We start from the raw sequence: 23773 nt of genomic DNA, 5'->3' as shown, positions 1-23773 counted from the left end.
TCCTAGCAAGTGGCCATCTAAGGTGCATCAATTGGTCTCAATCTGCCTGGATGGAAAGAGAACGAAGAACACCAAAGACACAAGGTAATTAATTATGAGCCCAAGAGACAGAAAGGGCCACATAAACTTGAGACTACATCAGCCTGAGACCAGAAGAACTAGATGGTGCCTGGCTACAATGGATGACTTCCCTGACAGGGAACAAAACAAAGAATCTCTGATGGAGCAGGAGAATAGTGGGATGCAGACCTCAAATTCTAGTAAAAAGACCAGACTTAATGGCCTGACTGAGCCTAGAAGGACCCTGGAGGTCATGGTCCCCAGACCTTCTGTTAGCCCAAGACTGGAACCATTCCCAAAGCCAACTCTTCAGACAGGGATTGGACTGGACTATAAGACAGAAAATGATACTGGTGAGAAGTGAGCTTCTTGGCTTAGGTAGACACATGTGGGCATCTCCTGTCTGGAGTGGAGGCGAGAAGGCAGAGGCAGACAGGAGCTGGCTGAATGGACACGGGGAATACAGAGTGGAGAGAAGGACTCTGCTGTCTCAGTAGGAGGGGAGCAACTAGGAGTACATAGCAAGGTGTATATAAGTTTTTATATGAGAGACTGACTTGATTTGTAAACTTTTACTTAAAGCACGATTTAAAAAAAAAAAAAAACAGCACGGAAGAGGCGTCTGACTTCCTCTAACTTCACTAGTGGGGAGGAGAATCAAGATCAATGGCCCAAGGTTGATTCCTATGAGGCAGAAGTCAGACATGCCTCCCGTCTCCACCATCTTTACCAATTCTGACACCAGCCATCCGTTGTACAGCACTCTCTACTTCTCTGCTGGGTTCAGTAATTCATTGTAATGGCCACACAGAAGATACTCATGATTATGGGGTTTATTAGGGAAGTAACAGGTTATAATTCTGGTTCAGGAACACTCAGGATATACAGTTCTTTCGTCAGGATAGCCTCGTCCCAGCTGTGCTCACAGGCACACCTCTCCCTGGCCCTCGGCCTCTGCCCAAAGGCACTCATCTTTCTTTATCCATGAGCCAGGATCCCACTGCGTCATCTCCTGCCAGTCTCTCCTTCTTTGGTGGTGGTGAGATCCTCTCTCCCACCTCTGTGATGGCTCACGTCAAGCCCAGGGCAATGGCAAAAACTGATCAATCCCTTTGGTGGGCCACAATTGCCCCATCTGCACAGTTCCCTAGGTGGGAATTACAAGACCATGGCAAGAAAGGCCACACAAAAAGCAATCCATCACACCGCATGCATAATGACTACTGTAACAAAAAAGCTCCAAGTAGCTTTGGCTTCAAAGTAAGATTGTTATAGTTTTTATTGTTGATTGCCATCAAGTTGATTCCGACTCGTGGTGACCTCATGTGTGCAGAGCAGAACTGCTCCATAGAATTTTCAAGGCTATGACCTTTCAGAAGCAGATCTCTAGGCCTGTTTTCCAAAGGGGCCTCTGGGTGAGTTCAAACCACCAACCTTTTGGCTAGTAGTCAAGCACTTAACTGTTTGCATCACCCAGGGACTACGAAAGTAAGATTAGCTTCTGAGATTAAGTTCCTGAGATTACGTTCTTTCCCTTAGTCTCACCCTCCATTACTCTCCCTTTTGACCCTGAAGATTCCCTGTTACTTTCCAATTATTCCTACCAGGAGGGCCCAGCAACAAAATTCCAGGGCAGCAGCAAGAGTAAGGAAGATTTTAGCAGCGCTGATCCCAAGACTAGTAACATGGGGCCCAATAAGGGTTAGTATCTAATTTATGGCTACCTAGATTTCATCCTGGGAGATGCTAACAGTTAAGTACTTGACTGCTAGCAGACAGGGTGGCAGTTCGAACCCACTCAGAGGCACCCTGGAAGATAGGGCCTAAGGATCTCTTTCTGAAAGGCCACAACCTTGAAAACCCTATGGAAAGCAGTTCTACTCTGACACACATGGGGTACCCATGAGTTAGCATTGACAGTAAATGACAATGGAAACAAGATTTTATCCAGGCAGTGATGTTGATGAGCTAAACAGGCAAGGCAATGACAATACGGAATGATATGATTGATAATCTTCACTGGCCTTAATCAAAATTAAAATAGGAAACTATAGCTACATTCTAACATAACCAGATACACTACCAGTTGTGATAGTGTATTCAAATAAATTCTTTCATACAAAACTCAAAACTTTCTAAATACTTCAACAATTTTTCTTTATATAAACTTTCCAAGATCCCTTCCATCCTTTAACCAAAGGAAATCTAAATTGGCCATAAAAAAAGAAAAGAAAAAACCATTGTTGTCAAGTCAATTCCAACTCATAGCCACCCCACAGGACGAAGTAGAACTGCCCCATAGGGTTTCCAAGGCTGTAATCTTTACAGAAACAGATCAGCGATCACTACAGAGTGACTGGCGGGTTCAAACCACTGACCTTTTAGCTACCAACTGAGTATTTTAACCCACTGTGCCACCAGGGTTCCTAAATTGGCCATACATGTCCCTAAATACCATTTAATTCATTTGCTAGTTCTGTACTCATGGAAACTCCACTATAAAAATGTGGGGTCCCACTGCCAGTGATAGTGAAGGTGGTACTACCTAGTTTCATTGTTTACAGAGAGATCAGCTCTACTTGATAAAACTCTTGCTGTGGTCTTGGCTTAATTCACTTCCTGTGATTAAAAAAAAAAAAAAAAGCAAAATTTTCTCAGTCCTCCTTGCTAACTGTTTTTCACCTGTTATTGCTCAGATCTACAGCTTGTCCTGAATTTATGAGCAAAACTGAATATCCTTATGTCTGCCTATCTATGAGTTGATTTCTGACTCATAGCAACCCCACGTGACAGAGTAGAACTGCCCCATAGGGTTTCCTAGGCTGCAATCTTTAAAGAAGCAGGTAGCCAAGTTTTTCTCCCTTGGCGTGGCTGGTGCATTCAACTGCTGACCTTTCGGTTAGCAGCCGAGCACTTAACCATTGTGCAACCAAGGCTCCTTACCAAACTCACAGTTAATATAAAACTAGTTTCAGCCTGGTAAAACACCTGAGAACTCCAAAAGAATCAAATGGAAGACACTATAGCCACAGTAGGAGTCCTTGGGTGGCAAAAATGGTTCAGCACTCTACTACCAGCTGAAAGGTCGGTAATTCGAACCCACCCAGAGGCACCTTGGAAGATAGGCCTGTCAATCTGCTTTTGAAAGGTCACAGCCTTAAACACCGTATGGAGCAATTCTACTCTACACACATAGGGTCACATGAGTCGGAATTGACTCAACAGCAACCGACAACAACATAGCCACACTTATACAGAACAATACACATTGGAATTCTACTGTGATGAACCCTCAGTAAAAATGGTAAACCTCTCCAAAATACGTAAAACAAACTCTAAAACACTGAAAAGAGAAATTGATAGTTCCACAGTAATAGTAGGAGATTTCAACACACCACTCTCGATAAAGGACAGAACATCTAGAAAGAAACTCAACAAAGATACAGAAGAGCTAAAGACCACAATCAGCCAACTTGAACTTATAGGCATATGTAGAACACTTTACCCAACAGCAGCAAAATACACATTCTTTTCCAACACACATGGAACATTCTCCAGAATAGACCACATCTTAGGCCACAAAGCAACCCTTAGCAAAATCCAAAACATTGAAATAATACAAAGTGTCTTCTCTGATCACAATGCCACCAAAGTAGAAATTAACAACAGGAAGAGCAAGGGAAAAAATCAATTACATGGAAACTGAATAACACCCTGCTTAACAACTTTTTTTTTTTTTAACAACTGCTGGGTAACAGAAAAAATCAAAGATGGAATAAAAAAATTCCTAGAATCAAGTGAGAATGAAAACACTTCACACCAAAACCCTTGGGACACAGCAAAGGCAGTACTCAGAGGTCAATTTATAACAATAGATGCAAACATCAAAAAAGAAGAAAGGGACAAAATCAAGATATTAGCTACACTGGAAAAACATACCTTGCTCGTGGATAGGAAGACTTAACATTATAAAAATGTCTATTCTACCAAAAGCAATCTATGCATTTAATGCAATTCTGATCCAAATCCCAATGACATTCTTTAATGAGATGGAGAAACAAATCACCAACTTCATATGGAAGGGAAAGAGGCCCCAGATAAATAAGGCATTACTGGAAAAGAAGAACAAAGTGGGAGGCCTTACTTTACCTGATTTTAGAACCTACTATACTGCCGCAGTAGTCAAAACAGCGGTACCAAAACACATACATGGACCAATGGAACAGAATTGAGAATCCAGATATAAGTCCATCCACATATGAGCAGTTGATATTTGACAAAGGCCCCAAAACAGTTAAATGGGGAAAAGACAGTCTTTTTAACAAATGGTGCCAGCAAAACTGGATATCCACCTGCAAAAAAATGAAACAAGACCCATACCTCACTCCATGCACAAAAACTAACTCAAAATGGATCAAAGACCCAAATATAAAATCTAAAACGATAAAGATCATGGAAGAAAAAATAGGGACAACGTTAGGAGCCCTAATACATGGCATAAACAGTATACAAAACATTATTAAGAATGCAGAAAAAAAATTAGATAACTGGAGCTCCTAAAAATCAAACACCTATGCTCATCCAAAGACTTCACCAAAAGAGTAAAAAGACTACCTACAGACTGGGAAAAAGTTTTTAGCTATGACATTTTTGATCAGCACCTGATCTCTAAAATCTACATGATACTGGAAAAACTCAACTGCAAAAAGACAAATAACCCAATTAAAAAATGGGCAAAAAATATGAATAGACACTTAACTAAAGAAGACATTCAGGTAGCTAACAGATACATGAGGAAATGTTCACGATCATTAGCCATTAGAAAAATGCAGATCAAAACTACAATGAGATTTCATCTCACTCCAACAAGGCTGGCATTAATCCAAAAACCACAAAATAATGAATGTTGGAGAGGCTGTGGAGAGATTGGAACACTTCTACACTGCTGGTGGGAATGTCAAATGGTACAACCACTTTGGAAATCGATTTGTCGCTTCCTTAAAAATCTAGAAATAGAACTACGATATGATCCAGCAATCCCACTCCTTGGAATATATCCTAGAGAAATAAGAGCCTTTACACAAAGAGATATATGCAAACCCATGTTTACTGCAGCACTGTTTACAATAGCAAAAACATGGAAGCAACCAAGGTGCCCATCAATGGATGAGTAGATAAATAAATTATGGTATATTCACACAATGGAATACTACGCATCGATAAAGAACAGTGAGGAATCTGTGAAACATTTCATAACATGGAGGAGACTGGAAGGCATTATGCTGAGTGAAATTAGTCAGTTGCAAAAGGACAAATATTGTATAAGACCACTATTGTAAGAACTTGAGAAATAGTTTAAACTGAGAACAAAACATTCTTTTGTGATTACAAGAGAAGGGAAGGAGGGAGGGTGGGAGAGGGGCATTCACTTATTAGATAGTAGATAAGAACTACTTTAGGTGAAGGGAAAGACAGAACACAATACAGGGGAGGTCAGCACAACTGGACTAAACCAAAAGTAAAGAAGTTTCCTGAACAAACTGAATGCTTCGAAGGCCAGCATAGCAGGGGCGGGGGTTTGGGGACCATGGTTTCAGGGGACATCTAAGTCAATTGGCATAATAAAATCTATTAAGAAAACATCCTGCATCCCACTTTCAAGAGTGGCATCTGGGGTCTTAAACGCTAGCAAGCAGCCATCTAAGATGCATCGATTGGTCTCAACCCACCTGGATCAAAGCAGAATGGAGAACACCAAGGACACAAGGCGATTATGAGCCCAAGAGACAGAGAGGGCCACATGAGCCAGAGACTATATCATCCTTAGACCAGAAGAACTAGATGGTGCCTGGCTACAACCAATGACTGCCCTGACAGGGAACACAACAGAGAACCCCTGAGGGAACAGGAGAGCAGTGGGATGCAGACCCCAAATTCTCATAAAAAGACCAGACTTAATGGTCTGACTGAGACTGAAAGGGCCCTGGTGGTCACGGCCCCAGACCTTCTGTTGGCCCAGGACAGCAACCATTCCCGAAGCCGACTCTTCGGACATGGATTGGACTGGACAATGGGTTGGAGAGGGATGCTGGGGAGGAGTGAGCTTCTTGGATGAGGTGGACACTTGAGACTATGTTGGCATCTCCTGCTTGGAGGGAAGATGAGAGTGTGGAGGGAGTTAGAAGCTGGTGAAATGGACAGGAAAAGAGAGAGTGGAGGGAGGGAGCAGCCTGTCTCATTAGGGGGGAGAGTAATTGGGAGTGTGTAGCAAGGTGTATATGGGTTTTTGTGTGAGAGACTGCCTTGATTTGTAAACTTTCACTTAAAGCACAATAAAAATTATTAAAAAAAATATTAGCTACACAACTTGAACAAATAGAAAGAGAACAGCAAAAGAAGCCCACATCCACCAGAAGAAAGGGAATAATAAAGACCAGAGCAGAAATAAATGAAATAGAGAACAGAAAAACAATAGAAAGAATCAACAAACTGAAAGTTGGTTTTCCGAAAGGATCAACAAAATTGACAAACCACTGGCCGAAATGACAAAAGAAAAACAGGAGAGGATGTAAATTAGCCAAATGGGGGACATTACAACAGACCCAACTGAAATAAAAAGGATCATAACAGATATTGTGAAAAACTATACTCCAACAAATTTAAAAACCTACAGGAAATGGGCACATTTCTAGAAACACGCTACCTACCCAATCTAAAACAAAATGATGTTGAAAATCTGAACAGAACTATAACAAGAGAAGAGATTGAAAACGTAATTTAAAAAAAACTTCCGACAACAAAAAAAGGCCTGGCCCAGATGGCTCCACTGGAGGATTCTACCAAACATTCAGAGAAGAGCTTACACCAGTGTTATTCAAAATATTCCAGAACATAAAAAAGGGAGGGATACTTCCGAATTCATTCTATGAAGCCAGCATATCCCTGATACCGAAACTAGGCAAAGACACAACAAACAAAGAAAATTACAGACCAACATCTCTCATGAATATAGATAGAAAAAAATTTCAACAAAATTCTAGCCAATAGAATTCAGCATCATATCAAAGTAACACACTTCGACCAAGCAGGATTCACACCAGGGCTGCAAGGATGATTCAACATTAGAAAATCAGTCAAGGTAATCCACCATATAAATAAAAGAATCACAAGATCATCTCAGTCGGTGCAGAAAAGGCAATGGACAAAGTCCAACACCCATTCCTGATAAAAACTCTCAATACAATAAGTATAGAAGGGAAATTCCTCAACATAATAAAGCGCATCTATGCAACAGCCAACGTCATTCTTAATGAACAGAGGCTGAAAACATTCCCCTTTAGAACAGGAACAAGATAAGGATACCTTTTATCACCACTCCTATTTAACACTGTGCTGGAAGTCCTAGCTAGAGCGATAAGGCAAGAAAAAGAAATAAACATAAAAAAAAAAATCAGTTGGATTCCTATACACCAACAAAGAGAATGACAAAAAGGAAATCAGGAAAACAATACCATTTATAATAGCCCCTAAAAAAATAAAACACTTAGGAATAAATTTAACCAGGGATGTAAAAGACCTATACAAAGAAAACTACAAAGCACTACTTCAAGAAACCAAGAGACCTACATAAATAGGAAAACATAACATGCTCATGGATAGGTAGACTCAACATTGTGAAAATGACAATTCTACCCAAAGCAATCTACAAGTCCAATGCAATCCCAATTCAAATACCAACAACATTCTTTGAAGAGATGGAAAAACTAATCATTAACTCTATATGGAAAGGGAGGAAGCCCCAGATAAGTAAAGCAATATCAAAGAAGAATAAAGTAGGAGGATCCACACTACCTCACCTCAGAACCTACTATACAGCTACAGCAGTCAAAACAGCCTGGTACTAGTACAATGACAGATACATTGACCAATGGAACAGAATTGAGGACACAGATGTGAATCCATCTCCTATGGTCACCTGACCTTTGACAAGGGCCCAAAGACCATCAAATGGGGAAAAGACAGTATTTTTAACAAATTGTGCTGACAAAACTGGATATTCATCCACAAAAAAATGAAACAGGGCCCACACCTCACACCATACACAAAAACTAATTTGAAATGGATCAAAGACCTAAATATAGAACAAAAATCTATAAAGATCATAGAAGAAAAAACAAGATCAATGCTAGAGGCCCTAATACACGGCCTTAACAGGATACAAACCATAACTAACAACACACAAACTCCAGAAAATAAGCTAGATAACTAGGATCTTCTAAAAATTAAACACTTATGCTCATCAAAAGACTTCACCAAAAGAGTATAAACCGAGAAAAAAAAATTGGGATGTCAAATCCGACAAAGATCTAATCTCTAAAATCTACAGGAAAATCCAGCACCTCTACACAAAAAGACAAATAATCCAATTAAAAAATGGGCAAAGGAAACAAACGGACACTTCACCAAAGAAGACATTCAAGTGGCTAACAGACACATGAAGAAATGCTCGAGATCACTAGCCATTAGAGAAATGCAAATCAAAACCACAATGAGATATCATCTTACACCAGCATGACTGGCACAAATCAAAAAAACAGACAATAGCAAATGTTGGAGGGCCTGCTGGGAGATTGGAACGCATATGCATTCCTGGTGGGAATGTAAAATGGTACAACCATTCTGGAAAATGATATGGTGCTTCCTTAGAAAGCTAGAAATAGAAATACCATATGATCCAGCAATCCCACTCCTAGAGAAATAAGAGCAGTCACATGAATAGACATATGCACACTCACGTTCATTGCAGCATTGTTCACAACACCAAAAAGATGGAAATAGCTTAGATGCCCATCAACAGATGAATGGATAAAAAAAACTATGGTAAACACACACGATGGAGTACTATGCAACAATGAAGAACAATGAAGAATCTGTGAAGCATCTCACAACATGGATGAATCTGGAGGGCATTATGCTGAGTGAAATAAGTCAATCACAAAATGACAAATATTGTATGAGACCACTACTATAAAAACTCATGAAAAGGATTACACACAAAAAGAAACAATCTTTGATAGTTACGAGGGAGGGGAGGAGTAGGGACAGAAAAACACTAAATAGACGATAGATAAGAGGTAACTTTGGTGAAGGGTAAGAGAGTAGACAATACTGGGGAAGCCAGCACAACTCGTCCAAGGCTAGGTCATGGAAGCTCCATAGACACATCCAAACTCCCTGAGGGACTATTAGGCAGCATCTAAATCAACTGGTATAACATAGTTTATAAAGAAAATATTCTACATTCTACTTTTGGTGAGTAGCATTTGGGGTCTTAAAAGCCTGTGAGCGGCCATCTAAAATATTCCACTGGTCTCCCCCCTTCGGGAGCAAGGAAGAAAGAAGAAAACTAAAGATATAAGGGAAATATTAGTCCAAAGGACTATTGGACCACAACTACCACAGCCTCCACCAGACTGAGTCCAGTACAACTAGATGGTGCCCAGCTACCACCGCTGACTGCTCTGACAAGGATCACAACTGAGGGTCCCGGACAGAGCTGGAGAAAAATGAAGAACAAAATTCTAACTCACAAAAAAAGACCAGACTTACTGGCCTGACAGAGACTGGAGAAACCGAGAGTATGGCTTCCAGACACCCTTTTAGCTGAGTAATGAAGTCACTCCTAAGGTTCACCCTTCAGCCAAAGATTAGACAGGCCCATAAAACAAAGTGAGACTAAAGGGGCACACCAGTCTAGGGACAAGGACTAGAAGTCAGGAGGGGACAGGAAAGCTGGTAATAGGGAACCCAAGGTCAAGAAGGGAGAGTGTTGACATGTCATGGGGGTGTTGACCAGTGTCATAAAATAATATGTGTACTAACTGTTTAATGAGAAGCTAGTTTGTTCTGTAAACTTTCATCTAAAGTACAATTAAAAAATAAAATAAAATCCAAAATCCAGACCCACACCCACCTACACCATGCCATGGAAATATTGATCACATCCTTTGTGGCACTACAGAGTTGACTCAAATTCCCGGGTGCTGCCTCCCACGAAAATACCACAAATGGATGGCTTTAAAGAACAGAAATTTTTTGTCTCATAGTTTTGAAGTCTAGGAGTCTGAACACAGAGCATCAGTAGGGCTATGTTTTTTCTGTAAACCTTCATCTAAAGGACAGTTAAAAAAAAAAAAAAGTAAACCTCAGAGGAAACAAACCACCTCAAAAATATAATGGTAAGATTAGCACCCTGAAGAACTTAATATCTAGAACTATAAGACGCATATGTAGATTAGTAAAATAGTAAGAGAGGGAAACCATAATGAAACTGAGGCTCCAAAATCCAGACCCATACCCATCCACACCACATGGTGGAAATATTGGCCACATCCTTTGTGGCACCACAGAATTGACTCAAGTTCCTGGGTGCTGCCTCCCACAAGAATATCACAAACGGGTGCTTTTAAAGAACAGAAATTTATTGTCTCATAGTTTTGAAGGCTAGGATTCTGAATTCAGAGCATTGGTAGGGCTATGCTCTGTCCACTTGAGGAGATCATCCCTTGTCTCTTTCTCTTTCTGGCAGCCATGGGCATTTCTTGACATTCCTTGGCTCGTAGACAGAGTCTCACACAGTGTCTTCCCCCCTGGCTATATGTCTCTCTGTGTCTGTTTTCCACTTCTATAAGACACTGCTCATAAAAGATTAGGTTAAGAAAGGTCAACAGTTACTTTAAAACAAAGATGAGAAGGGGGCAGGGAAACTAGATTAATGAAAATGGAACAACCAGAATGGAAATAATGAGAATGTCTACACATTGGGAAGAATGTAACCAAAGCCACTGAACAACTTGTGTAGAAATTGTTGAATGAGAAACTAAACTGTTGTGAAAACCTTCACCAAAAACACAATAAAAAATTTTTTTTTTTAATTAGGTTAAGGACCTACCCTCCTCCTACATGCCCTCATTAACATAAGAAAACGAAAATTTTCTTTCCAAACAAGGTCATTTTCACAGGTACAGGGGTTAAGACTTCAACAAATCTTTTGGGGGGTACAACTCAATCTATGACAAGGACTTAGGGGAAGAGTACAAAAACCTCTTGTGCCCCTTTCTTGTCACATAGCCCGGAATAGTCTGGCGGTGAGAAAAGAGAGTGATTCCTCTCTAATCCTATGCCTTTATCATTATCATTGACGTTGTTGTTGATGATCTCCCAGGAATGCACAGGGAACCTACCTACTCAGATCAGCTCATCCTCTTGTTGTCCCTGCAGGATGACTCTCCACAGTTGCTCACTGTTTTGAATTAGTAGCCTTGCTTACCCAACAAAGATAGAACCAGTTTCTTTTTGCTTTTGTGGGGAAAAATATGCTCAAAATTAGTGTCCCACAGAGAGCCCCTGAGGGAGCAGGAGAGCAGTGGGATGCAGACCCCAAATTCCCATAAGACCAGACTTAATGGTCTGACTGAGACTGGAAGGACCTCGGTGGTCATGGCCCCCAGACCTTCTGTTGCCCCAGGACAGGAACAATTCCCAAAGCCAACTCTTCAGACATGGTTTGGACTGGACAATGGGTTGGAGAGGGATGCTGGTGAGGAGCGAGGTTCTTGGATCAGGTGGACACTTGAGACTATGTTGGCATCTCCTGCGTGGAGGGGAGATGAAGAGGGTGAAGGGGGTTAGAAGCTGGTGAAAAGGACATGATAAAAGAGAGTAGAGGGAGAGAGCAGGCTGCCTCATTAGGGGGAGAGTAATTGGGAGTGTGTAGCAAGGTGTATATGGGTTTTTGTGTGAGAGACTGACTTGATTTGTAAACTTTCACTTAAAGCACAATAAAAATTATTAAAAAAAAAAAAAAAAGTTAGTGTCCCAGACTAATTTCTCCATACGCAATGGGACACTTGAATGTAGAACATTGTTGTTATTGTTAGTTACCTTTGAGTCAGCTCTGACTCACGGCAACCTTATATACAACAGAACAAAATGTTTATGATCTTTATGATCTTTGGTATGTTTGAGCCCATTATTGTGGCTATTGTGTCAATCCATCTCACTGAGGATTTTCCTCATTTTCACTGACCCTCTACTTTGTTGTTGTGGTTCATTTGGTGCCTCCAAGTCGACTCTGACTCATAGTGACGTTACGTGTAACAGAACGAATTGTTGCCTGGTCCTGCGACATCCTTACAATTGTTGCTATGTTTGAGTCCAATGTTTCACTGTGTCCATCCATCTCATTGAGCATCTCCCTCTTTTCCACTGATCCTCTACTTTACCAAGCATGATATCCTTCTCCAGGGACTGATCTTTCCTGATGATATGTCCAAAGTAAGCTAGATGAAGTCTCACCATCCTCACTTCTAAGGAGCATTCTGGCTGTACTTCCTCCAGGACAGATTTGTTCATTCTTCTGGCAGTCCATGGCATATTCAATATTCTTTACCAACATCCTCTACTTTACCAAACGTGATGTCCTTTTCTGGCAATTGGTCTTTCCTAGTGACATACCCAAAGTAAACGAGTTGAAGTATAAAGATACTGTGCTTCTTCCCTTATCTCTTTCTACCTGTGGTCATCACCAGTAACTCACTGAAGCTCCCATCTAGCATCCAAAATAAAAGCTGTTACAGAGTCGATTCTGACTCACAGCAACCCTATAGAACAGAATAGAACTGCCCCATATGGTTTCCAAGAGTGGCTGGTGGATTGAAACTGCCGACCTCTTCTTTAGCAACCAAGCTCTTAACCACTGTGCCCATCTAGTGTCATGCTCTATAAATTTTATCCTTGGTTTAGTTCCTCAGCCTTCATGTAGGAAACGCCTGTAACATGGAGCTCCAGATTATAGGTGAAACCACCCTATACTTATTCCTATAACATTCTAAAGAATATGCTATTTTTTATGCCACATATAATTGCCTCTTTGCATAAAGGTAATACTGAATGTATTAAGCAAGCACCCATGGTATGCCTGTCATTGAACCAAAATCTCTACAAAATTTTGCATTGTTTGGAGGATTGGAACGGTTCTATACTTTTATTTGGAGACCTGGTGGCACAGTAGTTAAGAGCTCAGCTGCTAACCAAAAGGTCGGCAGTTTGAATCCACCAGCCACTCTTTAGAAACCCTCTGGGGCCAATCTACTCTGTCTTGTAGGGTTGCTATGAGTCAAAATCAACTTTAAGGCAAAGAGTTTTATACTTTTATTGGTGTGGTGGTTACATGATTATACGTATTCATCAAAACTCATAGGACCCAACACTAAAATGAGTGAATTTTACTGTAATTTTTTTTAAGTGAAAAAATGGTGATGTGGCATGAGAGAGCCTCGTCTAACTTCATGAGCAGTAAGGATAATCACCGTCACCCCAAAGCTGATTCCCATGAGGTGGAGGTCAGACATACCGCCACTCTCCAACTTTTTACCAATGCTGACACCAGCTGTCCCTCCCATGGCACTATCTACTTCTCTGCTGGGTTCAATAACTCCTTGCAATGACCACACAGAACTCACAGACCATATTCACAGTGATGGGGCTTATCTGGGAAGTAACAGGTCAAAGCTCAGGCTCAGAAACAGCCCAAGACACAGCTCTTCCGTCAGGAAAGCTTCTCAGCCATGCCTGCAGGCAGCCCTCACCCTCTGCCCCTTGGCCCCTCTGCCCCTGCCTTGCTTAAGTGTTACAAAGCTCTTTAGCTCTGCCAGCAAGTACCTGGAGGCACTCCACTTCACCAGGAGAACTATTCTCAAAGGTGTTACAGTGCGAGGGATTGCCTTCATATGGCTTTTCTTGCCATGATCTTCTAACACCCACCAAGTGATTGGGTGGCATTATGCAAATAAAGTGCTTGTGGACCACTCAGAGGATTGGACAGCTTGCTATTAATGCAAATAAGGTTTATGGCAGTGGGACCATGCAAATAAGGTGTATGGAATCCTAACGAGGGGATTGTTCAGTTTTGCCATCCTGCTAGGCTTAACATGAGCTATTCCAGAGGCAGAATGAAGGGACCTCACTATCACCAAGAAGAAGAGATGGGAGCAGAGCACATCCTATGGACCCAGGGTCCCTGCACTGACAACATCCTAGATCTAGGAGACAGAGAGAGAGAGGGAGCTATAAAATGGAAGACAGAGAGAAATGGTGGTACTGCAGTAGCACCAGCAATAGCAGCATGAGACAGCAGGAACCAGGAGACTGGTATGAGAAGGCTGTGGTGAGGCTTGCTGAACTACGGAGCTAAGAGTTGTTAACACTTGCCTGAGAGGGCCCTCAGCAGGGCCCAGGAGCAGAAGGTGAAAAGAAGATGACTTTATCAAGCACTGTATCCTGAGTTGTTCCCCTTGCTTCTGAGTTGTTCCTGATCCTGAGCTGTACCATTACTTCCCTAATAAACTACTCAAACTGTAAGTACAGTTTGTGAGTTCTGTAAGGTGCAGCGAATTATGGACCCCAAAGGTAAGAGGGGGAGTACTGAGGGGGAGGGTGAGTAGTTGATGTTAGAGATGAAGGAGTGGTACAGTGATTTGGAAAAGCTGGACATTAGGCACATCTTTAACCTCCGCCTCATAGGAACCAGCAAAAAATTATTCATTTAAGTGTTCAGCTTTCTCGCTCAGTGTGTCGGCAGGCCTAGCTCTGCTGACAAGTACCGGGAGAGACCCCACTCTGCCAGCAAGCCTCCTGCCTGAAGGCTGTCATCTCTCTCACTCCGTGGGTCAGCATGCCCTGTAGCCACCTTGTGCCGTGTGCTGGGAAGCTCACTGTGCCATTTCGTGCTGGTCTCCCGGCTCTGCTGCCACTATTTCTCTGCCGCTGCTCCTTTGCCGCTGCTTCTCTGCCACTACTTCTCGCCGTCTTGCACCATCTTCAATGTTACAGCACTACCTGTCTCCTGGGTCTAGGTAGTTCTCAGAGCATGGACCCTGGGTTCAAAGGACACTCTCCACTCCTAGCTCGTTCTTGGTGGTAGTGAGATTCTCCCCTTTCCACCTCTGGGATGGCTCATTTTAAGCTTAGCAAGATGGCAAAGCTGACCAATCCCCTCATTAGGGTTCCATACACCTTATTTGCATGACCCACCCCACAAGGGTGCCAGACACCTTATTTGCATTATTAGAATGCTGTCCAATTCCCTTGGAGCCAAAGCACCATATTTTCATAGTGCCACTCAATCATTTTTTGGGAGTCACAAGACCATGCATGACTAGAAGGGCCATATCAAATAATTCACTGCACCACAAAACCCTTATTTTTTTTATGATTCTCAGGGCTTTTGTGTGTGTGAAAATATACATGGTCATACACCATTATAACAATTTCTACATGTAAAATTCAGTGACATTGATTACATTCTTCAAGTTGTGCAAACGTTCTTATCATCCTACAAATTGTTCCACCACCATTTACTTAAACCCACTGCCCCGTAAGCTTTTCATCTAACCTTTCCAGTTACTGTTGTCAATTTGATCTTATATAGATGACTCTTTAGAAGAACACAATGCTCAAGGCAGACATATTTTACCTATTAAGATAAGCCATTTTTTGATTCAAAGAAGACTTCAGTGGATAGCTTGGGTTTAAGGTTTAAAGATTATCTCAGAGCAATAGTTTTGGGGGTTTATCCAGCCTCAATATCTCCAGGATTCCACTGAGTGATTCTCAGGTTTTTGTTCTGTACACTGCTCCATGCCTTCCCTGGGCATAATGTTCACATTTCAGAATGTAGAAGTGGAACCAGAAATGGGTTTCAGGCCAGGCAAACAACCATTAGTTAGACCACACATGTGGTCAGAAGTGTCATAGATGCCATGCTCTTTTATCCCTTAGACCCCGTGGTCAGGAGTGGAGGGAAAGCTGTGAACCTTTTTCTAAGAAAGTCAGTGTGAAAGTCCCATGGTGATTGGTGCTGGGCCTCACCTACCACATCCTGTGTGTCCCCTGGCCTGCTGGACTTTGGTCCTCAACCAGCTGCTCCACATTCGCCTGGCAGAATCTGTGTGCTATGCCGTCTACACTCACTGCTCTGCTCTGCCTCGGTGAGCTCTTGTGTGGAAGGAAGATGGAGTCCAGAGGACTGGTTGAGGGTGAGGCGATGTATCTCATTATCCCTCTCTTCTAGGGCTGTGTCTGAGCCAGATGATCTGCTCCCAGAAGCGTGAGTCCTTTCAAACCTCAGAAGCACTCTTCCGGGTTCAGACTAAGTCTCCACCTGCGAACATCTGGGGAGAGAGGGCAGGGTCTCTGGACTGCTAGGAGGGTTTGAGGCCAGCAGCTAGGTAGAAAGTAGGGTGGTGGTAGTCGGGGGTATCATCTGCAATCTGTCTCTGATTCCTTTTCAGATACTCTTGTGAAACCCACCATTTGGGCCAAGCCCAATTCCATAATTCCCAAGGGAAGACCAGTGACTATCTGGTGCCAGGGAATCCATGATGCTATTGAGTACCACCTGCTTTTTAAGGGGCAACTTTATTCCTTAGAGAGACAGAAATCACATGGATTGATGAACAAAGTCAGGTTCCGCATCCCGGCCATGACATTACACACTGCAGGGCGTTACAGCTGTGTCTATCTGAGTGGGGAGTTCTGGTCAGAGCCAAGTGACCCCCTGGATCTGGTGGTAACAGGTAAGAGAAGACAATGAACTCCTTGTCCCATTCCCTAGCTTTGGAGACATCTCCTCAGCCTGAACCCTGGCAGGATCATCTATTAATCCCTTTTAAGCTCTTCCAAGCCCTATTCGACAGTTTCTTTTGGGGTCAACCACTTCCTAAGCGTATGTGTGTTGGGGTGGTTCTTCAGAGCGTTGTCTGTATATGAATTTGTCTTAGGTCAGGTTTCCCAGGAAACATTTTGAGATGGATTTTTTTTTATTTGTGTGCAGGGGTATTATTGGGAAGTGTCCTCAAAAGCAACACATGTGATGGATGAGGGAAGCAAAACTAGAGAAGGAGAAGTTGAACTATAATACAGTTTCAACAGAGAGCTCATGAAACGAACAGGAACTCGAGACCTGGGATGGGCTTTAACAATTGTCTCCAATGAGACTAGAGGTTCAAGGTCTTTATATGCTCAGTATCTACCAATCATTGAATGAAGACCACTCCTAGGGAAGGCAGGTCATCTTTAGCCCAGGGAAGCAGTTCTCATCTTCAGGAGGCATCAGAATCACCTGGAAGGCTTGTCAAAATATAGATGGGTGTCCCTCCCCCTGAGTTTCTGATTCAGTGGGTGTTGTAAATTGAATTGTCCCCCTAAAATATATACTGGAACCCTAAACTCCTACACCTGTGGATGTAATCCCATTTGGGAACAGGGTTTTCTTATGTTGTTTTTGTTGTGTGTCATCAAGTCAATTCTGGCTCATAGGGACGCTCTAGGACAGGACAGAGAACAACTACACCACAGCCTAGGTTATAATCTTTATGGGAGCAGGTTTCCAGGTCTTTTCTCCTGTAGAGTGACTGGTGGGTTAAAACCCACCAGGGCTTTAACCATTTTGCCTCCAGGGCTCCTTTTCGTTATGTTATGAGGCCATATCAGTGTTGCCTCCCCCCCCACCTCACCCCCCGCAAAAAACTGAAAAACCAAACCCATTGCCTTCAAGTCAATTCCGACTCACAGCAACTGGGCAGGACACAGTAGAACTGCCCCATGGGGTTTCCAAGGCTGTAACCTTTACAGAAGCAGACTGCCATATCTTTCTCCCACAGAGTGGCTGGGTGGGTTCAAACCGCCCACGTTTTGGTTAGCAGCTGAGTGCTTAACCACTGCGGACTAGGGCAGTGTTGAGTGTGTCTTAAACCTAATGACTCTTGAGAGAGAAAAAGAGCAGATTAGACACAGAAAGATGGAAACGCAGGTGGGGGAAAGCTAGATGCCACAGTGAGATCACCAAAGAACTAAAGAACGGCAGGGCTAGAGAAGCTGAGACAAAGATTTTCCCCCCAGAGCAAACAGAAAGATCCTTCCCCTAGAGCTGGTGGCCTGAATTCAGACTTTTAGAATCCTAAACTGTGGGAAAATAAATTTCAGTTCTTTAAAGCCACCTACTGGTGGTATTTCTGTTTCAGCAGCGCTAGGAGGCTAAGACAGTTGGTCTGTGGTGAAGCCTGGAAATTTGCGTTTCTAACAAGCTTCTAGATAATGCTGATACTGCTGGTCCAGGGGCCAAACTCTGAGAACCACTGTTGTAGGGCAATTCCCAGAGAAAGATTTAGTTGTAAGCTCTCAAGAGTTAGCACTCCTGGAAGCTGGGAAAGTGAGTGCTTTAGTCTTGAAGGAGAGACCAGGAAAGGTACATCCATTACAAGGAAGAAATCTAGGAAACAGAAGGGACAGAGACTCTGGGAAGTTATATCCTGGTCTTAAGGGCAAGGGGGATGGGAGATTGTCTTAGTTTCTTAATTCTGCTGTAACAGAAATAGCTCAAGTGGGTGGTATTAATGAAGAGAAATTTATTTTCTCACAGTTTAGGAGGCTAGAAGTTCAAATTCTGGGCACCAGCTCTAGAAGACTGATTCTCTCTCTCTCTCTCTCTCTCTCTCTCTCTCTACCTATCTATCTATCTTACTTTCTCTATCTCTCTTTTGGGGCTGGGGGAAGCTCTTTGTCTTTTTTCAGCTTCTGGTCCTCAGTTCCTTGGCAATCTTCATGTGGTGTGGCATCTATCTTTCCCCATCTGTGCTTGCTTGCTTGTTTGTATAATCTGCTCCTTTTATATCTCAAAAATGATTGGCTTAAGAAACTATCCCCTGAAGTCTTCTTTGAACAAAAAAAAATAGTTTATCTTAAGTATATCTACCTTGAGTATTGTGCTTTTTTAAAGAGTTATCTATGTGAGATCAAATTGACAACAGCAACTTGAAAGTTTAGATGAGAGGCTCAGGGGGCAGTGGAGTCTAAGTCAATGTTGGTAGAACAATTGGATGGCTGAATGTTTGCATAACTTGAAGAATGTAATCAATGTCACTGAGTTGTACATGTAGAAATTGTTGTAATGGTGTATGATTATGTATTTAAAAAACCACTGCCGTTGAGTCAATTCCAACTCATAGCAATTGGTTTAAGACACACCCTACACTGATATGGCCTCATTAACATAACAAGGAAAACCCTGTTCCCAAATGGGATTACATCCACAGGTATAAGGGTTAGGATTCCAACATATTTTGGGGGGTGGGGAGGGGACACCATTCAATTCATAACAGAATGTAGGAGGCAAGATGAAGATGCTCTTTACCTACCAGTCACCTTCTCTCACAGGGCTGTATGACATACCTACCCTCTCAGTGCATCCCGGGCCTGAGGTGGTCTCAGGAGAGAATGTGACCTTCCACTGTCATCTGGGGACTGCAACAAACACATTCTTTCTGCTCAAGGAGGGAAGATCCAGCAGCCCACAGCGAAAATATGGGAAAAATCAGGCAGACTTTCCCATACACTCTATAACGCCAGCCCACAGAGGGACTTACAGATGCTTTGGCTCTTATAATGACTTTGCATGGTCTTTGCCCAGTGCACCTGTGAAGCTCCTGGTGGCAGGTGAGAAAACCCCCAATTTTTCCCGTGTCCTCCCTGGAGCCCTAAGTGAACCCCAGCCAATGATGGGGAAGGGGGGCAAAGGAACAGGTGAGAAGATGCCGACAGGTATCTTCCACCAATGCCCTCACAACACCCACTTCCTAGGGGCTAGTCAGTCTTTGATGAGGAAGAGTACTAGAGGGACAGGGAGGGGAAGAGTACAGGTAACAGGTAGCTAAGCCAGGTGCTGCGGAGTAGACTCCAGCTCAGGGTGACCTGTGTGTGTCAGAGCAGAATTGTGCTCCGTATAGTTTTAATGGCTGAATTTTGGGAAGTAGATCGCCAGGACTTTCTTCTGAGGTGCCTCTGGGTGGACACAAACCTCCAACCTTTAGGTGAGCAGCACCATCAGGGACTCTAAACCAGTAGTTGTTGAGCCTACTCCAACTCATGGTGACCCATGTGTGTCACGGTAGGACTGTGCTCTAGTCTGGTTCTCAGTGGCTGATTTTTTGGGAGTAGATTTCCAGGACTTTCTTCCAAGGCACCCTGGGTGGACTCAAACCTTCAACCTTTTGGTTAGTAGCTGAGCATGTTAACCATTAGCACCACCCCGGGACAGCAATAAATGAGTAGACCAGAAGAGAGCAAAACCTGTTACTTTTTTTTTTTTGTCACCATTGCCAGGATTTATTGGAGACAACAGTGCTGCACCTACAGAGCCCACCTCTTATGATGGTGAGTAGCTGATGCTTCGAAGCTCAGGGGAGCAGTTACAGCCTCCCAAAACTCTACAAACATGGTATTCATTCAACACGTCCATTGAGTTCCCAGTGTGTTCCAAGTACTACGGCTTTATCAGTCACCCAAACAGACAAATATTCTTGTATTTGTAGTACTTATATTCTAGCAGGAGAAGAGAACATGAGTCAAAGTCAGGATAACAAAAATGAATTATAGAGCACATAAGTATGAGATGATAATATGGAAAAAGGCAAAGCAGAGCAGGGTAAAAGTGATTGGGAGTGCCCCTTTGTGGGGGAGGGCAGGTAGCAATATTAAGTAGGCTTTTCAAGATTGGCTTCATGGAGTAGGAGGCAACTGAACAAATATTTGAAGTTTATCCTATGCCTATTTGGAGAAAGAGGGTTCCAGAAAGAGCTCGAATGTAAATGCCCTAAGGCAGGAAGATATTCAATGTGATAAAAGAACAGCCGGGAGGAGGAGGAAGATGGAAATTACATCAGAGAGGTGATCTGACATCATTTCCAGATGATGGTGATAGTAGGAGTGGTGATGCGGGTGAGGTAGTAGCTCATGATGGATGGTGGGATAGGGTCAGGTAGAAGCTCATTGAGGACTTTGAAAAAAAATGGTAAGACTTTGAATTTTACTATGTGTGAGGAGGAAGAAATGATATTGATTTAATGAGGAAAATGAGACTTGGGTAGGAGATATGACTTGCATGAAGAGACAGTGTATTAGTTCTAGAGCTCAGTTCTTCCTTGGACTTGTCCATTTTGACTCTTCTATCCTAACTGCCAGATGAAGTCACTAGGACCCAAAGTGTGGGATTGGGACCTTGAAAAGCTATAGAATGTCATGTAGTATACCCAAGGGAAGGAGGGGCTGGGATGGAGAAGACCAACATGATCTTCTTTATCTCACTTCTTCATTTTCCTGATTATCCGCTGAAGACTCTTGGGACCTCTACCCTTCAACCACAGAGACAGAATTACAGAAGGGTAAGTAAGCATGGACTTTTGGCTCTAAAGAGAGGAACTGGGCAAGAAGCATGATTTGTGAAGGAGAGAAGGAAAGAGATGTGGTGAAGTGGTGTATGTTTGTGTGTTCCCATCAGTGACCACTCTGTTCTTCTGACCCCAGAGCTTACTTTCTGGGATCACACCGCCCAGAATCTCTTTCGGATTGGCATGGCTGTGATCATCCTGGTGGCCATAGTAGGTCTGCTGGTTATGGACTGGCTCAGCAGGAAAAGGACTCAAGAGAGAGCCATCAGGGCTTCAAGTTGGGAACACAGGAGAAGGTTTAGAGCACAAAGACCCCTCAACAAACGACCAAGAGGTGCAGTGGCCACAAGTAGAGCTGAAAGCTGATCCTTGAGCTCGGGCTGTGTGAGCTCTGTGTTGGACCTATGGAATAGGGTGTCACTGCAGGAAATATGGGACAACTGTACAGAGGGAAGCAGGGAGGGAGGGATAAGGACTGCCCAATTTTTTGTTATAAAGGTTTCTTGGAAACACTCATGCAACATTTTCATTTATTTCTCAGTGGTCAGGTAATAGTTTGCCTCATCTAGAAGCAAGGTGGGTTTGGAAAAGTAGTCTTTACTTCAGGTGACTAGGTTGCAAGCTAAATATTGGTACTTCTATTATTAGTGAGGATTCCCAGGATGGTGTACACGGTTAACGTGCTCAGTGCTAACCGAAGGGTTGGAGGTTTGAGTGCACGCAGAGATGCCTCAGAAGAAATGCCTGACAGTCTACTTCTAAAACATTAGCCATTTAAAACCCTATGGAGCACAGTTCTGCTGTGACATACATGGAGTCACCATGAGATGGCATCTGGTACTGGTTTTATGTAGATAGATAGAGATATATTTGTATTTATATAAATATATGTTATATAGCAGCCCTGGTGGCACAGGTCAGGCTGCTAGCCAAAAAGTCGGCAGTTCAAATCCACCAGCTGCTCCATGGAAGCCCTATGGGGCAGCTGTACTCTGTCCTATAAGGTCGCTATGAGTTGGAATCGACTGGACAGCAAGAAATTTGTCATTTTGGTTTTTATGTTTATATAATACATACACATATACCTATTGGTAAAGTAGCAGGTAAGCAGAGGAAGACCCTCAACGAGATGGATTGACACAGCGTCTGCAACAATGAGCTCAAAAATAGCAAAGACCACATGGTGCAGACCAGGCAGCCTTTGGTTCTGTTGTACTTAAGGTATGAGTCAGAACCAGCTCCACGGCACCTAACAACAACTTATATGTATACATTTAAAGGGATTTACTTTAAGGAATTCACTCACATGATTGTGGGGCTGGCAAGTCTGAAACCCATAGGGCAGGCGACAGGTTGGAAATTCAGGTAAAAGTTAATGTTGCAGTCTTGAGTCCAAAATCCATAGAGCAGGCAGCAGGCTGGAAACTCGGGCAGGATTTCTAAGTTACAGTCTTGAGGCAGAATCCTTCTCCAGAAAATCTGATTTTGCTCTTAAGGCCTTCAAATGATTGAATTGTACCTACCCAGATTACCACGGGCCATCTCCTTTACTTAAAGTCAATTGATTGTGGATATTAATCAAATCTACAAGATACCTTCACAGCAACATCTAGACTACTAGTGTTTGATCAAACAGCTGAGCACCATAGCCTAGGAGGATTGACAAATAAATTAGCCACCACACCTTCTGTTTGTCCAAAGAAGTGGGAAGTATCTCCTTCTTAGCAGTGTTATAAAGACGTGAGGTCAGCAATCCGCAATTATCGTTTCCACCACCGCCACCAATGGGACCTAAGTTCTCCAACTCTGAGTTAGAAGCAGGGGCTAAAGCTTTAGAAAATGGACATGATCATATGGAAGGATGCCCATCCCTCTACCCTTACTGGAGCCCTGGTAGTCCAACAGTTAAGCACTTGGCTGCTAACCAGTAGGTTGACGGTTCAAACCCACCCAGCAGCTCCACTGGAGAAAGACCTGAAGATCTGCTCCCACAAAGATTATAGCCTAGAAAACCCTATGGGGAAGTTCTACTCTGTCACATGGGGTCACTATGAGTCACAATTGACTCGCCGACACGCAACAACTCTCCTTCCTGGTCCACGGAGCCAGAGACCAATTTCTCTGGAATATAACCCACACTGGCAATATCCAATTTTTCCTCCTCAACACGCTGGGAACTGGTTTCTCTCTCCACACTTCTTCTGACGCTTCTGCTGTCACATACATTAATGAGCTTCCTGGAACATGCCGTGGACACATCTAAGCCCTTATCTTTGTTTATCTGTAAGTTGTGTTCAACACTTGACCACATCCTCCTAGAAATAACCACTTTACTGGCTTCCTCTGAAACCTCTCGACTTATTTTTCTGATACTTCCTGCACCATCAGGTATTATTTTTTATTGAGGTGAAATTCACATAGCCTAAAAT

General features: G+C 42.9%; 2 protein-coding genes across 2 annotated transcripts in view; both read left to right on the top strand.

Moving 5' to 3' along the window:
- FCAR (Fc alpha receptor) overlaps nucleotides 1-15983 on the top strand; it is a 40900-nt gene extending 24917 nt beyond the window's left edge. Inside the window, exon 5 of the mRNA XM_049901168.1 lies at nucleotides 15901-15983. Within this exon, the coding sequence (XP_049757125.1) occupies nucleotides 15901-15959 (59 nt within the window). The 3' untranslated portion in view covers nucleotides 15960-15983. The remainder of the gene's footprint in view (nucleotides 1-15900) is intronic.
- A 7-nt stretch (nucleotides 15984-15990) lies between these two features.
- NCR1 (natural cytotoxicity triggering receptor 1) lies at nucleotides 15991-21811 on the top strand. The gene is made up of 7 exons (XM_049901165.1): nucleotides 15991-16109; nucleotides 16193-16228; nucleotides 16413-16697; nucleotides 19336-19614; nucleotides 20281-20331; nucleotides 21291-21338; nucleotides 21481-21811. The coding sequence occupies exons 1-7, from the start codon at nucleotides 16076-16078 to the stop codon at nucleotides 21708-21710; spliced, it is 963 nt and encodes a 320-aa protein (XP_049757122.1). The 5' UTR covers nucleotides 15991-16075; the 3' UTR covers nucleotides 21711-21811.
- The last annotated feature ends 1962 nt before the right edge of the window (nucleotides 21812-23773 follow it).

This window comes from Elephas maximus, chromosome 11 (assembly GCF_024166365.1).
Source record: "Elephas maximus indicus isolate mEleMax1 chromosome 11, mEleMax1 primary haplotype, whole genome shotgun sequence".
NCBI lineage: Eukaryota > Metazoa > Chordata > Mammalia > Proboscidea > Elephantidae > Elephas > Elephas maximus.
This window is presented reverse-complemented; position numbering and strand designations above follow the sequence as displayed.